This window comes from Lipotes vexillifer, unplaced genomic scaffold (assembly GCF_000442215.2).
Source record: "Lipotes vexillifer unplaced genomic scaffold, Lipotes_vexillifer_v1.1 scaffold518, whole genome shotgun sequence".
In the NCBI taxonomy this organism is placed as follows: domain Eukaryota; kingdom Metazoa; phylum Chordata; class Mammalia; order Artiodactyla; family Lipotidae; genus Lipotes; species Lipotes vexillifer.
In genome coordinates this window covers 1,816,612-1,832,953 of record NW_006780945.1, presented here as the reverse complement: position 1 = coordinate 1,832,953, position 16,342 = coordinate 1,816,612, and the positions used below count along the sequence as shown (strand labels likewise).

General features: G+C 59.0%; 1 protein-coding gene across 1 annotated transcript in view; it reads left to right on the top strand.

The window, feature by feature from the left end:
- Window positions 1-1,525: 1,525 nt before the first annotated feature.
- Window positions 1,526-16,342, top strand: part of NHERF1 (NHERF family PDZ scaffold protein 1) — a 17,609-nt gene continuing 2,792 nt past the window's right edge. The window contains exons 1-3 of the mRNA XM_007454378.1: window positions 1,526-2,209; window positions 12,769-12,930; window positions 13,965-14,118. Of these exons, the coding sequence (XP_007454440.1) occupies window positions 1,748-2,209; window positions 12,769-12,930; window positions 13,965-14,118 (778 nt within the window). The 5' untranslated portion in view covers window positions 1,526-1,747. The remainder of the gene's footprint in view (window positions 2,210-12,768; window positions 12,931-13,964; window positions 14,119-16,342) is intronic.

Genomic DNA, 16,342 nt, shown 5'->3' with positions numbered 1-16,342 from the left:
TCCTGCTGGGCCTGGCACGTGAGCAGAGTCGCAATAAAAACTGGGATCAGTAGAAACTGTTCTTTTTGGTAGAAGGATGAAATATTTTGTCCATGTCTCCGAGAAAATTCACTCCTTGCAGAAGAATATTTGCTTTTTTTAGGGAATTGAAATTCCAGAGCTGGAAGAGCCAGGCTGAGGTCTTCTGCTCTAATGAGGGTTGGTTCCTCAGGGTCAGACACAGCCACATCCACTGCGTTCCTACGTGTTAGAAAACTGAAGGCAGCTGGGGAAGCTACAGAACCCACTGTCTTGGCCCTGGGCTTACTGCTGAGAACACGTCTGACCCTGTTCCTTTGGGTTTGCGTGTATTTAATAGACATTTTTGGTGTGTGTTTTGAACGAGAGGCCGTACAAAGGTTTGGAATTTCGCTTTCTGGAGTCTCGAATTCCTCCTCGGTGCTTTTGGCATCTCTTTCAGTCACTGCCTGGGTCAGAAAGACTTGCTCTTCCCGTGCCTGTGGCTGGGCCCATGGCAGCGCCTCTCATGCTGTCCTGTGCTGGGGAGCAGCTGTGCTCTTGTTTCTGAGGGTCTGGGGTGGGGCTGGGAGCCAGCACGGGGACAGGCTCTCAGGCGACACGGAAGGGGCCGGTCTGTGACCACACAGCAGGTGGCCTCTGACCCATCCCCTGGGGATGGAGTGTGATCGTGGTCTTGGCCGGTCCAGAGCCGCGGGGTCTGAATGCCGGAGCGAGGGGGGCAGTGGGGTGGCAAGTGAGGGGCTCTCGGGGTCCTGGATTTGGGTGCTGAGTGGGCAGAGCTCCGAGTGAGCATTGGAATGGGGGTGGGGGTGGGGTGCCCGAGCCGCCCGGCTCGGGACCGTGGGAGGGCATGTGTCACAGCGGACTGCCACCGTCCCCTGCCCAGGCTCCTTTCATGTGGCTGTTGGCTCTGTGCTCGTTTCCCCAGACGGAACGGGACGTGAGCGTGCGGCAGCGGGCCGTGGACCTCCTCTACGCCATGTGCGACCGCAGCAACGCCCAGCAGATCGTGGCCGAGATGCTGAGCTACTTGGAGACGGCCGACTACTCTATCCGAGAAGAGATTGTGAGTTCTGGAGGCCTGTGTGTCGTCACCGGCACCGACGCTTGTGTGTCTCAGCTGAAGTGCTGTCTCGCAGCCTTTGTTGAGAATCTGCTACGTACTGGGCGAGAGGCCTTTGCTTTAGCTTTTTTATCAGCATTTTCAGGGGAGCCTTCCAGTCTTTCAGAATCATTTTGCAGAGCCCCTCCCCCTCCCCCCCCCCCCCGGGCTTCAACCAGCCACTTGGTAACAGACACTTCCACTTCCTGAGCCCTCTTTCTTCTCCCGCCGCGGGGCGCCGCGCTGAGAGCAGAAACTCACCCCTGCGCGCTCTCATTGGCCGGTGTCGTTCACCCTGCCAGAGCGCCCCCTCTCCGTGGTGTCTGATTGGCCCTCGGTGGTCCACACCCTCCACGCGGCCCCGCCCCCCGGAATAAGCAGCCTGGGCGGGCTCTGGAACGCTCAGACTCCGCGCACGGCGGGGATTGGTCCGTGAGCTTCGGCTTCGGCTCCTCGCAGTTCGCCTCCGCCGCTCCCAGGACACCTGCTCGCTCGGCCAGTCCGGCGGCGCGCGCTTTCCCTGTCGCTCTCGCTCTCGTCTCCCGGCCCGCAGGGTGAGAAGAAGGGGTGGACCGTCCCGTCTCCGGACCCCGACCGGACGCCGCTGAGCCGTTGCAGGGCGAGATGAGCACGGACGCGGCGGCCGGGGCGCCTCTACCCCGGCTCTGCTGCCTGGAGAAGGGTCCGAACGGCTACGGCTTCCACCTGCACGGGGAAAAGGGCAAGGTAGGCCAGTTCATCCGGCTGGTGGAGCCCGGCTCGCCGGCCGAGAAGTCGGGACTGCTGGCCGGAGACCGGCTAGTGGAGGTGAATGGCGAGAACGTGGAGAAAGAGACCCACCAGCAGGTGGTGAGCCGCATCCGTGCCGCACTCAACTCCGTGCGCCTGCTGGTGGTCGACCCAGAGACCGACGAGCGGCTGCAGAAGTTGGGCGTCCAGGTCCGGGAGGAGATGCTGCGCTCCCAGGAAGGATCCGGGCAGGCCGAGCCTCCGGCCGCCGCCGAGGAGCAGGGGGCTGGCGGCGAAAATGAGCCGCCCGCCGCCGCGCCGGAGCCGCACGAGGCCGAGAAGAGCCATCAGGAGCGGGTAAGTGCGGGCCCGGGCCGGACGGCGAGGCTGGAACCGGGTGGGAGGGAGAGTAGTCCAGAGACCCAGGCGCCCCGGACGCCCAGCCCTGCTGCCGCCTTGTCTTTCTGAAACTGGATCCTCACGGGGGAGAGTGCTTCCGCCCGCCAACCGGGCGAACTGGCAGTTACAGCCTTGAGGCTGCGTCCCGCGACCCCTACTCCCTCTCCCCAGACTGGGCTGAGACCCTGAGCGCCTTTGGGAGTGAGGGTGAGGGCGAGCGGCTCCAGGGAGCCCAGTCCCCTTTTCCTCGACTCTGTCGGTGGTGTCTGCTCCGGTCCCTTGGGACTCCCAATCCCGCCCCTCCTGGTGCAAGTGACCAGCTTCCTCCACGGCCCCTGGGGGTGGTAAATGAAGCTGGGGTGAGGCTAGAGCGGCCCCGACTTCAAAAAGCTAGAGGAATAACTACGCTCTTTCTGTGTGGAGCTGCAGCGCTGGGAGAGGAGGGGAGGGCTCGCACGCTGGGTTCTCAGGCACCTCCCCCCCCTTCCCCACAGCCCGCTGGCTGGCGTGTGTATCATTAACTTCAGCCTGGCTGGACTTCATCCTCCTGAAGTCCGGTGTGACTTCTAAGAAAGAAGCTGCACCGTCCCAAGGCGATGTATGGGGGTGGGCCTCAGGGAGGAGGCGCAGAGGCGTCTGGTCTGGGGGATGGTGGCAGCTCTGCCACCCAGGGGGATTTATGATTCTCAGGAATGTGAGGAGTAAGCGCTGGCTAGTATCTGGGAGCGGGAGGGAAGACCTTGGAGGAGGAGAAACGGCGGCGGGAGTGGTCCAGCGTTCCTGGGCTGGACAGCGGACAGCAGGTGGTCTTGCCCTGGCATCAGCTGTCTCACTCCAGTCCCTGGACAGCAAGCAGGCTGGTTGCTTTCTAACCACGTTTGGTGTTTCCTCTCATGACCCCAGTTTGGATCGGCCGTAGGAGGGGCGGAGGCAAAAGGGAAGCTGTACTGAGCCTGCTGGTTCCCGGAGAGTGAAGGAGGCGCCTCAGGGTGGGGCTGTGGGGAGCAGGGCCAGGGCGTCCCCTGGGCCTGTTTGGCTTCACCAGCTCTCCACCTGCTGGCAGGGGTGTCCATGGTGCCAGTAGGAGCGTCCCTTGACAGAGAAAGGGCACAGTTCAGCCTTTAAGGGTAGTAGGTGGAGCCGGAGAGGGCCAGTTGGTTCGGTGGAGGTGAAGTCACCAGGAGCCCTGTCCAGCCAGAGCTGGGTGCCGAGAACGCCAGGGCCACCAGGCTCCTGCTTCCTGCCGCTAACAAGCTGGCATTGGCAAGGGTGGGGGTGGGGTCGGAGCACCCCGGCAGGGGTTTGACACTGGGGAGTTGGAACCCATGACCTGTGCTGGTCCCAGGCAGAAATCCAGTTTGAACTTTGTGCCGAGGGCATCGATTGATCATTCCTGTTTTTTGTTTTTATTTTTTGGACTTCGGCACTGGCACAAGTAACCCGCCCCACCCACCCACCCCCCTAGGCTGCAGTCATGTTCAGCTCCTCCCGGTGCCCTTTTGGTTTTGCTGCTGGGTGCGCGGGAGGGCCTGCGGGGAGCTGGGGGGCGCAGAGGCCAGGACGGAGGCTTGACCTATAGCACATGTGCTCCCCACCAGGCCACCTGAGAAACAGCAGAGGTTGGCTTCTACTCTCTGGGTGAGCGCAGAATGGGGTTGCCCCAGGTAGTGGTGTGACACCTGCATTTGTGTGTATGCTTTGTTGGGCCAGTGGAAGGGAACAGAACCCTCCAGCCAGTCCCGGGGACACCATCACCAGGCCTCTTGGGGTTTCAGGTCAACGAGCAAATCAGAACTTCTCTGAGCCTTGGTTCTCCCATCAGTAAAATGAGGACGTTGGATTCCAGTGACACCTGCCTTCTCTAGAATTTTACAAATATTGGAAGGTACCTGAGCCCCTAGTGTGCTGGACTGAGCATCTTGTACGGCCAGGCATTTGAATCCCAGCTGTGAGCGGGGTCTCTCTTAGCCTCTGCATAGCCGCTGAGCAGCGTTAAGTCCTTCTGGTAGGAGGTTCCCATGAAATCTGGTAGGGTGGGCCTGCAGATGACCCTCCCTGTCCTTGCAAAAAAAGAAAAGAAAAAAAAAGTTAATAGACATCATAAGAATTCATCATTCCCCGAAGAGACAAGGGATGTCTATGTAAGGGATATACCCAGCGTTTGAATGTTACTGATTAGTTTGAGTCTGAATTTGTTTGCAAAGTGGGGGCTGTTAATGACATCCCCGTTAGTTCTCAGAAGTGAAAAAGGTGTTAGTGGGAAAGTGTCATGCAGAGTGGGTGGCGGGTGACATCTCACTGGGAAGAGCGGCCTGGGTCGAGAATGATGCAGGGCAGAGGGCAAACGGTGCCCGTAGCACTGATCTCGCAGGAGGTGGTGGGGTGCTTCCAGCTCGGCACACCTCCACCCACGGGGAGGGAGGAACAACAGCACCCCTGCTCACGGCCCCCCGCAGTCACAGGATGAGGCCTAAATCCTTGAGCTGGGCAGCCGGCACGGGGCCCACAGCGGGGGCTGGGCAGGCCTGAGCCAACTCAGCTGCACTCACTGGGCCACCGCGAGCGAGCCAAGTTTCTCTAAGCTTCCATTTCCTCTTGTGTAAATTGGGGGTGACAGCAGGGGCCTCGTGGCGTTGGCGGGGTTACATGAGGATGCCTGTCGAGCCAGTAGCTCAGAGCCTCTTCTAAGTAAGTGCTCAGTGAACGTTGGTTGCTGAGATCTGAATTAATACATATTTCACAGTGATGATTACACGCCCACACAGGGGGCAGCTAGCCCTGGATCTACCTCTCCCGTTGGGCACGTGCTGCCGTGGCCAAGCCTGGCATCTGAAAGCGCTCCATCTGGGGTCGCTGTCATTGAAGAATCAGCCCTTCACAATCTGGCAGAGCCTTCTCTCGCCACCGCCCCTCTTGTCCCCACCAGCCCACCAAACCACACTGAGGGTCCGAATTCCCTCCCAGCATGCCATGTGCTTTGAGCCTTCGCACCTGTTATTTGCACGTGGGAACCCTCAGTCCCCGTCTGCGCCAAGCATGCTCCCTAAGACCACTCGCCTCCCAGGAAACCTTTCCTCGACCCCGCAGGCATCGTGAACTCTTTCCTCACGTCCTTCTCACACTGAACACGCAATATCTCAGTCATCTGTTCATATCTCCTCCACCTGCCCGTGCTGGGGGCCCAAGGGCAACAGCTGTGGCTTATTTACGTTTATATCCCCATCACTGTCCCAGGCACGAGCAGGGAGGGGCTCAATAAATAATTTTTGCATGAATGGATGAATGCGAAACAGCCATGGCGACCTTTGTCCTAATTCATCTCAGCCCAACCCACCTGGGCCTGTTCTTGCCTCGAGAGCACACCTGGAGATTGGAATTCCAGATAGAGCTTACTCGCTCCTTTTTCTTGCCTACTAGCAGCTTCTATTTTAAAACTAGAGAGCCAAAAGTCTGTGAATCCCAGCCCTGTTGCCCTCTGGCTCTGGGACCCTGATTGTTCAGCGTTCCCCACGAGCCTCAGCTTCTACCTCTGTGAAATGGGGACCCCGACCCCACCCTGCAGGGTTGTGGGAGAGATTTGATGAGATGATGCGGAAGGTGTGTGTTAAGTGCCCAGCGTGGGGTGGGTTCCCGCCACGCCTGACCTTGATCCCAGAGGTACCCCAGGTGGCAAAGTCGGGGGTGGGCACAATTAGCTGGCAACCTCCAACGTCTTTCCCATGTTCCCGTTTCACACGGACTGAGCTGGAGTCTGCAAGGGCAGAGCAGGGCTTGAGCTGCAGGATGTTTGGATTGGAAATGGACAGGGTGTGACGGCTTGTGTGCTGGTTCCACCTCTTAAGCCACATACTTGGGATTTCTTTCTCCCCTGGGATAGCCCCTGGTTCTGACCTTCTTGTTCCTGTTCAGTCCTGGAGATGATTCTCTTGGAAAGAGAAAGGGGCTCTTTTCTCAAGGAACCCCGTCATGTCTCCATGGGGGGGCCCTTCTCTTCCTCCCCAGGCTTCCCATCCCATGGATCCCTGAGGAAGTGGGGGAGTGCTTAGGAATTAGGGGAAGAAGGGGCCTGGCCAAGGTCTTGAGGGTGCTGTGAGCCTCTTACAGAGAGAAACCAGAGCTCTAGACCCCAATAATGGGAGCTACTCTAAGCCTACTAGTTGCCCGGCCCTGTGCCCTAAAGATAGTGATACACACGTCATTGATTTTTTTTTTTTTTCTTCCCTCACCGCAACCCTGCAAATCAGGTATTATTTTCTCCATTTTGTAAGTTGATAAATAATAAGTAAATGGTAGTTATTATATGTGTCTGGCAATGTGCTGTGTACTAAACATGCCTTATCTCAGTTAATCCACATGACCACCCTAGGGGGTAGATACTAGCCCCATTGTCCATATGTGGAGACTGAGGCTCCATCAGTGCGGGAGGGGTGGCCCCATGGTTCTCAGTAGGGAGCCCGTACCCTGTAGCAGGGCTGTGTCTGAAAACCCCGCTCACTCTGACTCCAGTGTCTGCACGTCCATCCGGCTTGGGTTGTGCTTAAGGGCCTGACCCTCCAGCTGGGTGTCTCTGCCCATCACATTCTGGGCCATACCAGGGCCATCACAGCAGCATAAATTCAGGCTGCTGGAACCAGCTCCTTGCAAGGATCCAGAGCTCCCAGGTGCTTCTGTCCCCAGGAGACACCATCAGGAAAAGTGTCAGCCCTGATAGAAGGCCTTGGCCCAGAAGGGGCAGGCTCCAGGCCCCATCCCTTCTCACACGATGGGCCCAGCCGGGAGGCTGGTGACCAAGTCTCTACCCTCATCCCCAGGGCCTGAGAACTGTCCTTGCTGGCTCTGGGGCTCCCCTGTAGCACAAAGGACTCCCCTGAGAGGCTGACCTTGACTGTCGGCCTTGGCCTTCCTCGCCCACCCCTCAGGGTAGGACAGTTCACCACGTCCCCCGACCCCAGACCATGTTTAGCTTCCTGCGCCCTGAAAAGGACAAGTGATGCGGATGCCCCGAGGCCTGGGTTCTAGTGACGCCCAAGGCTGGGGGACTGAGGCCGGAGCTCTGACTTTCCAGGGACAAAGGCTCCGGCCTCTCCCTGTGCTTGTTATAAGGTCGTGATGCCCAGCTGAAACAGCAAAGGCCATGGGGATGTAGGGGACAGCCTAAGAGTTGAGAGTGAGACCTCTAGGGTCTGTATGGGCCTTTTTGGCAGCCACTGGCCACGTGTGGCTCTTAGCGCTTGAAATGTGCTGGTTGAAATTGAGATGTGCTGTAAGTGGAAAATAAAATGCACACCAGATTTTGAAAACTTAGTACAGAAAAAAGGATGTAAAATATCCCATTAATAACTTTTAAATAGGTTACGTGTTAGAATGATAATATTTTGGATATGTTGTGTTAAATAAGATATTAAAATTGATTTCTCTTGTTTCTTTTTACGTTTTAATCTGGCTACTAGGAACGTTTAAGTTACCTACGTGACTGGCATTCTGTTTCTATGGGGCAGTGCTGCTCCAGAGCTGAGCTCAAAGCCGACCCTCTTCTATCAGCTGTGTGTCCTTGAGCAGTTTATGCCACCTGTTTGAAACTGAGTTTCTTCATCTGTGAAGTGAGGGCAATAATACCCTCCTCCCAAAGGGTTACAATTGGGTCCTAACGAGAATATACACTTACAAAGCCCTGGTGGGGTGCTTAGATGCTTGGCACTTAGTAAGTGCTCACTAAACGTAGAGCCCCGATTTCACAAGTTCCGAGAAGGTCCTTACAGAGCCTCTTGGAACAGCCCACAGGAGTTAAATCCAGCAACTTCTGGAAGGAGGGTGAGGGGTGAGGAGGGATGATGGTAGAGAGCCTGCAGGGGCAGGCGGGCATGGGGCTGCCAGCCTGGATGGTGTCCAGCCAGGCCGCAGCCCAAGGTACCAGCCTGCTCTATCCCAGGCTTGCCCAGGCCTGGGGAGAACTGAGCCAAACTCTTCAGCGGGTGGGTCTCTGGCCAGCACCGGGAGAAAAGAGCCAGAGGGAGAACCTGGCTCAGGGTCCCTGCGCGGGGGTGTCAGAGAAGCAGCCCCCACTTTATCATCTGGCTCCCTCCTGGATCCCACCCTGCGGGTCTCCAGAGAAGGGCCTTCCCGCTGAGAAATGGCAAAAAGCACAAGATCAAGGCCTAGAGTCGCTCCTTTTTTGCAGAGGGAGGTGGCCAGCATTCCTCAGTGTGCACAGACCTTGAGCTGGGGTGTCTTCTAGGGAGAAATAAATGAAGCCACGTCAGGGCCAGAGATCATGGGTCAGTGACAGCCGAGCCCTTGGTTACCTCCCTTTGGGCGAGGAGAGGATGCCTTCAGCCTAGAGCCTGGACACTGGCCAGCAGTCTGAGCTCCTGGTCACTTCCCAGCCTGCCCTAAGGACAGTGCCCCCGTGCTGCCCATTCACACGTCACCCCCAGGCAGAGGCAGCTCGCTCCATCCTGGTTTCCTTGAAGAGTTGGCACCAGACCCAGGCCTGTGTCTCCAAGAGCCCCGTGGAGCGGCCTGAGCTGCATCCCAGAGCAGCCCGGGCTCCTTACACCCAGTATACCCCACCCCTCCCCCACCAGAACAGCCAGGGCTCCATCTCTCCACCCCCCCACCCCTCCTCCCTTGTTGGGGCTGATTCCCCTGCGTGGGGGCAAGGTATCATTCTTATCTTATTTGCATACAGAAGAGCCCTCGGGCTGGCCGGGCTGGGGGGAAGGGCAGCCTGGGGAGGTGACGAGTCACCTCTGTTGTTCCCCTAGCCACCCCGGTGGCCTTGCTGCTCCTCCAGCCGCCCCTTCTGGGGCCCGGAGCTGGCTGGCCTGGGAGAAGCAACCTGGCTGTTTTCTATAGGGCCCATCACCATGGCACCGGCCAGGGAGGGGCTGGGCCCAGTGGGGCGTTGGCCCCCAGCCGCCCTCCCCAAGGAGGAGCAGGGAGCGGCCCTGGGCCTGCTCCCCAGAGACGGTCACCAGGATTAGGGTATCGACTTTCCCCAGCTTTCCAGGTGGCTGCTGGTGGTGCCTATTGAATTCCGTGCCCAACATCCGCTCCCTGGGCTGAGTGGGTGGAGGTGACTGGGCTCCCTGGGTGAAGAGGACGGAATGGAGCCAGCAGCCAGGGCCGGCCTGTGCAAGCCTCGGCTCAGCCTGAGACCCGCAGGGTGGGAGAAGCCCCCATGGGAAGAGTCTAGAGGCAGCTCTCCTGACAGGGTCTATTCTGGAAGGCAGGTCTGGCATTGTCTGGAAGTGAGAGACTCATCCAGCCCCCAGCCGCCCCAGCCCATTTGCACAGCCCGTCGGCCACCATTGCCTCCTGGTCTTTCCTCTCACTTCTCTGCCAGTCTCCCCACTGAGCAGATCCTGATTTTTACTTCCGAGCTGTCATCCTCACTGGAAGACCCACCTGAATCTCTGAACACGCTGGGGCCATGTTATTCTCCGGAGCTGCCACCATGGCACAAGTCCCCTCCTGAGCTCCTGGGAGCCGCATACCACCCCCAAGATGTCCCAGATGTTCCATTTATTCCCCTTGCCCCAGCTCTGGGGACGTGGGCCCAGAGCAATGGTGGCCAAGCTCCAGCCAGCAGCTGACACCTCCCCTCCCCATCTTCTCTTCTCAGTGCTGGGCCTGGAGACCACACACCCTGAGGGAGCTGCCCCCAGGACTCCTGACAGCACCAGCCTCCACCAGGCTGGGATGGGCTCCTTTGATGGGCTGACTCAGCAGCTGGCAATGACACCTCCTGGGGGCAGCTGGGGGAAGGGTGGAGAGCAACGGGGGAAGAATGGGAAGCCCCCCCCACCAGTCCCTTGGGAAGGGAGGGAGCCTCTGGGGACTGGGGAAGATGGGAGCTGGGTGGGGCTCTATACTTGTCTGAGCGCTTCGGAAAACGCCTGGGGTTTCCTTGTCCCCCGCCCCAGCCACCCCAGAAAGCAACGGAACAGGTCCCAGTGCAGGGGGAAGGGAGCAGCGGGGGTCTGGGCCCTGCAGGTGGATCTACCATGAGATCCTCATGGCTTGGCGCCAGCAGAAGGAAGCGAGATGCATACGACAGGTCACCAGGCAGGGGTCCCGGGGGTGAAAGGTGCTGAGGATCAGTGAGGGAAGCCCGCGGCACAGAGACCCATCACGGGGGCAGCCAGTGCCGCCCCACCAGCCAGGAGGACACCCGAAGCCACCGGGCCGGCTCACTGCCTTGTCGCCCCGCGAGAGGCCGCGAGCCTGAGCCTCGGAAGGAAGCCTGCGGTTTCATCATCTCCTCGCCCCTCCCAGCAGAGGCTGCAAGCGGTGTTTGCAACTCCCCACCTCCAGTGGGCCTCCTCCCAGCCCGGGCTTGGGTCCTTCCAGGGATGGTGGCAGGAGCACAGGTCCCGAGCCAGAGCCCGGGGTGGCGTCCTGGCTCCTGCACCGTGAAGCTCTGACATCAGGCAATGGGCTTCCTGTCTAAGTTCCTCCATCTCGAGAACAGGGGTCAGGCTTAACCCTCACCCTACCCCTAACCCTATCTCGAGGATGGGGGGAAGGCTCTCTGGAGTGAGGGGCGGCGGGGGGAGCAGAGACATCAGAGCTGTGCTCTCCCTTCCCCGTGATTCACCCTCCCCGCTTTCTCAGGGTGACTGCAGAGCACTGCCCGGCTGGGGCAGAAAGCTGAGCCTGCCCCGTGGTAGCAACTGGTCGGACCTGTTCCTGTTCCCCTGGGCCTGGGGGAGGGCTGGGCTGGCAGCTCCGTGGAGGGATTAGCTTGAGGGGAAAAGAGCCTCACTCCCGGAACTAGATCCCAGTGGGGGACGGGGGCTGCAGGCTGCGGGAGGGGGGCATCAGCGGGGCAGCGGGCCTGCAGTGAGGACCAGAAGGGATGAGGAGAACTGGAGAAAAGAGGGTGCCTCCGTGGGCGCCCCCCACTTTTTTATGCTTACTTAACTGTCTCAGCTGTTGTCTGGGGTGAAGTGAGAGCGCACGGGGCCTCTAGCCCAGATTAGGGTAAACCCAGGCCTAAACGTCGCCTCACCCCTCCTTCCTGTCTTGGCCTCTCCACACCCCCTACCAACATCCTGAAACACACAAAGGCCCACCCAGGCATCTAAAGGAAAGCAGAGCCACCCTCCTCCGGCCACCTCCCTACCCCTCCCAGAGCAGAGGGGTGGGGACTGAGGCTTCACTACAGATGGCAGCCGCCTCCTGGGGCCAGCGAGTTGGGGCAGGAGGCCTGTAAGCCCTCCCCTCCCTCCCCTCCCCTCCCTTGCCTTCTCTCCCAGCTGGGGAGTGAGGTCTCAGAGCTACCCGGCACCCCACCTTCAGAATCTCACTTCTCAGCTTCTTGTGGCTATTCATTAGTATTGATATTAACAACGATGGCAAACCGGGCACAGGGATTTTAGCGTGGTCAGGTGTTCCCGCACATGTTAATTACCCCCTGGACCTCCTAGCAACCCTGGCACCAAGAATGGTCTACAAACAATGAACCCTAGGCTCTGAGAAGGAAGTTACTTGCCCCAGGTCACATAGCTCATAAGCGGGAGAAGCTGGAACCTGGGCCAGGGCCCCCACTTCAGCGTTTGCTCCTTGCCTGGCAGCCGGGTGATAGCCCCGAGCTAGCAGGCCTGGGAGAAGGGGGAGAGGGACCCCAAGTCCGTCATGGGCTCAGGCCTCTGGCCCCCTCACACTGTATTCCCTCCGTCTTGTAAACGTACCCTAGGGCTGCAGCTTCTAAGCTAAGCTGCTTAGGCTGGTGAAAACTGTTTTCAGCGGAGGGTCTGAGCGTTTAAGAGCAATCTTCCTGTGCCTTTTCCGTGGGTCCCCCTCTCCAGGCCATGGCCACAGCCACACCTGCTTCTCACCACTCCCCTCCCCATTCAGGCTCCATGGGGACCCACACGATCTTTAGGGTTCTGTTGCTGCCTTTCCCCTCAGCCTTGGTTCTGCTGGTGGGATGTGCCTGTCCCGTCCAGGACCCCTGGCTGTGCCTCCCTCCGGTCTGCAGTCATCTGGCCCCCAGCTCCCTTCTGGCTGGGCCATTTTGCTTGGTGGGGACGAGACAGGAGTCTCCGTGTGGGCGAGGAGAGGCTTTACTGTAAACATGCTGACCAGCTTTGAGTAACCAGCTGCCCTTGCTTCCCCCGCTGCAGACAACAAGGTACAAAAGGGCTGGCGGTCCCCAGTCACTGTCCCAGGTACCCAGCCAGGCTGGCAGGGATGCTACCCCCTGAGAGATGAGGTAGTGATCAAAATAACATGATTACCCTTAGAATGTCAAAAGGGGAGAGACTTGAGCTAATCTGCTCCCACGCCTCATTTGCCAGAAGAGGGAACGGTGGCCTGCCCAGGGTCACCCGGCCAGGTTGCTGCAGTGCGGGGTCTCGGGTCTTCTGAGTCCAGGGCCAGCACGTAGGATCTCAGCAAGGTTGCCTCCTCCCCCAATCCTCCTTGGTGGGGAAGTGGGGTCAGGCACGGAGCAGGGAGGGTGGAACCCAGGGTGCTGTAGGATGACCGTGGCCCCTCGTTTCTCCCCGCAGCACGAGTTTCGGCCTCGGCTCTGTGCCATGAAGAAGGGCCCCAGCGGCTACGGCTTCAACCTGCACAGCGACAAGTCCAAGCCAGGCCAGTTCATCCGGGCAGTGGACCCAGATTCGCCCGCTGAGGCCTCGGGGCTCCGGGCCCAGGACCGCATCGTGGAGGTAACGCTTCTTGCTTTCCTCCCAGGCTCTTCCTTCCTGACTGCAGGAGGGCTCCCCTGCGGTAGGCATCACATCATTGCTCCTTCACTAGCCTGGGAGGCTCGGGCAGCCCAGAGATACCAGACGGATGGATGGTGGGGGGGGGGAATGGTGGGGGAGTGGGAAGGAAGGAAGGACAAAAGGAAGGAAAGATGGGGGACTTCCCCGGAGGTCCAGTGGTTAGGACTGTGCGCTTCCACTCCTGGGGCCTGGGTTCAATCCCTGGTCGGGGAACTGAGATCCACAAGCCATGCGGCGTGGCAAAAAAAAAAAAAAAAAGGAAAAGAAAGAAAGGAAGGAAAGATGGGTGGTGGACAGATGGAGAGATGGACTGACTTCTCTCCTGCCTGGATCTCCCCTGGGCTCATTGTCACCGAGCAGACACACTCAGCTGTCCACGATTCACCCATCCATCCAGCTAGACGTCTGGGGCCACCGCCAGAGCTTCCCTCTGCCTGAGGCCTCCATGCCAGACACAAGGATGGGGGCAGGAGGATGAAATCCTTCTCCGAAGTGGGGCTCTCAGGCACACTCTTAACACTCTTGTGCTATGCTCGTGGGGAGAGGAAACGTGAACCAAGTGTCTTGGGGCCGGTCCCAGAATCTCAGTCTTAGAACCTTAGCGCTGGAAGATCAGCTCTCCCAAGACTTCTCATTTTACATGTGAGCAAACCAAGGCCCAGGGAGGGAAATACCTAGAAAAGCTGGGGCCCAACCCGGGCCTCCCAGATCTTTCCCGTCCCATGTCACAGCTGTGTTTGTTCAGTCTTGGCCGGGTATTTTCTTTGGCTTTTCCCACGTGTCCTGCCTCCCCATCTGACCATCAGGTGGGAGGATCACTTGGCCTGGTTCAGGACTCCACAGGCAAGGGGGGGCTGAGTGTCCTCCAATTGCCAACTGGCCAAGGACAGAGAAGACCCCTTGCACTGCTTCCAGCTGCCCCCGCCCACCCCAGCACTGACACCTGTGCCAGTAACCCCTGCCCCCGCCCACAGGTGAATGGGGTCTGCGTGGAGGGCAAGCAGCACGGGGATGTGGTATCTGCCATCAAGGCTGGCGGGGACGAGGCCAAGCTGCTGGTGGTGGACAAGGAGACCGATGAGTTCTTCAAGAAATGCAAAGTGATCCCGTCTCAGGAGCACCTGCATGGTGAGCTGGGCAGGGCGGCCTGAGGCCCCCAGGTCAGCGGTGTGGGCCGGTGCTCTAGACTCTACTGTGTCCCAGGGGACGGGAGGCAGACGGTGTAGGTTGGGAGAGAGGGTCAGGGAGAGGACGCCGGCGCTGACAGTGGGTTTCTGAGGGTGGCATATGACGGCGGGGAAGCTGGCACGAGGGATGGCGAGATGGAAGCGAGCTGCTGATTCCCAGGCCAAAGCTGCAGCACCAGAGGGAGGCCTGGACCCCCACCCCTCTCCCCCCAGCAAGCTCTCAGGGCAGTGCTGATGCAAGGAAAGGGTTAAGTCTGGAGAGGCTTGCAGCCTTAGCTTGGTCAGATCAGAGTCCAATGACAGGGCCCAGTACCTCCCCTTCCCTTCTCTCAGGTTGTCTTGGAAACTCAGGCTTGCTGGCTCTAGAGAGCAGTGGGTCCCTGGGCCCCTGCCCTTCCCATCCCCCGCATCACCCTGCCAAGCCTGGCACCTCCCCCGCCCTAGCCCAAGCCAAATGGGGCAGGGCTGCTGCACCAGGGCAGGGAGGAGTTGAGCGGTGCTCTGCTCCCTGGTCTGGACTTTTCTCCCTGGGAAGATGGCTCCTGGAGGGGTGGGGGTCTGGGTGGTAAATCTTTGGACTTTGCAATGGGTGGGGCCTCCTTGAGGGTCATATTTGTAGCAGATGGGTCCACACAAAGGTCCTGCCACAAACTCAGATCCCCAGCTGGAGGGGCCCAGTGGGTCCTGGGGGTTCCTGGAGGCGGGGATGGGTGAGTTAGAAGTTGCTAGCAGACCCTGGGCATGGGAGGTGGGTACCCCTTTACCCTTGGCTCCCAAGTTCATGGAAACCAGGTCACTCAGATAACCCCCTTTCTCATTAAGGGGGAAACTGAAGCCAAGAGAAGCCCCCAGCCTTGTTTTGGCAACACGGTGTGGGAAGACACAGCTGAAACCTGGATTCCCCTCAGCTGCTCAAATACCTCCCCTGGCCTCCCCCAGCATCCGTCTCTGCCCCCCACCCCCAAGTCATCAACCCTCAGACATCCCTCCCTCCTCTGTCCCCCTCTGGCTGGGTGGGAACGCTCTGGGAACCTCAGTGCCTGCAGCCTCTGGCCAGAGGACCTGCATAGGGAGACCTGGGGGGGGGGTACCCTCCCCAGGGGACCCTCCTCCCAGCTGGATGTAACTCTCCCCGTGGAGAGGAATGCCCCCTCCCAGCGGCTGCCTCCCTACCACAGTGAGACAGCCTACAGCTCATGGGTGAGGGGCTGCTTGCAGGGGGATGGGAGTGAGTGTCCCCGTGTCCCAGCAATCCCCTGCCCAGCCACCGTGGGAAGGCTGGGTGAGCGTCAGGTATGCCTGCCTTGTGCCAGAGCCGAGGTCCAGGGGAGCAGAAAGACACACGCTGATCTTAAGCTAAGAGTTCAGAAGAAACCCACCCAGGCTGACCAGTCCCCAGAGATGGAACAGCCCCCCTTGCAGCCAGGTGGGGTGTCTACCCTGAGTGAGCCCAGGGAGAGTGACCCCAGGCCCGGTTTCTCTCCCTCTGACCCCTTCTGCCACCACCAGGTTTCCCATTGGCTGGGGGAGGGCACACCCAGGACTCTGCCCTGAGCCCTCTGGTCCCCCCACCCCCGATCCCCACACTAGCCAGTAGGAGTTGGGGTTCTTTCCTTTCAGCTAATGCAGGTACTAATCATAACCAGGGTGTGGTCCCAGTTGTGGCGACGCCACTATCACCTAGGAAGCATTTGAAAGATACTGATTCCTAGGCCTGTCCCAGACCCACTGAAACAGAAACTGATGCCAAAGCCCAGGAATCTGTATTTCTAACAAGCTTCCCGGGTGGCTGGTAGGCAGCCAGCCTGGAATTTCAGCCCCCTCTAGGACAGTGCTTTTTTTTCAAACATCTCTTTACTCATCAGTGGTTCTTGGGATTAATCGAGTAGGCAGAGGCCAGCATCTTTTTTTTTTTTTTTTTTTTAATGAAACTGAATAGAAAATATCAAAAAGCATTGCGATGTTAGTAAGGGCAAGTTGTTCTGTTAAACTTTTGTCACACACACGCATAATCTATGTGGGTGCTGGGTTGTCAAAATGTCAAAGGTACTCACGGTGGGTGGCAGTCGAGAGAGTTTTAAACACTGACCTTGGGGAACGTGATCTGCTCATCTGCCCAAACCCCGCACCTTCACTGCCTTCCGTGCCCCGCTCCATCGGCATTC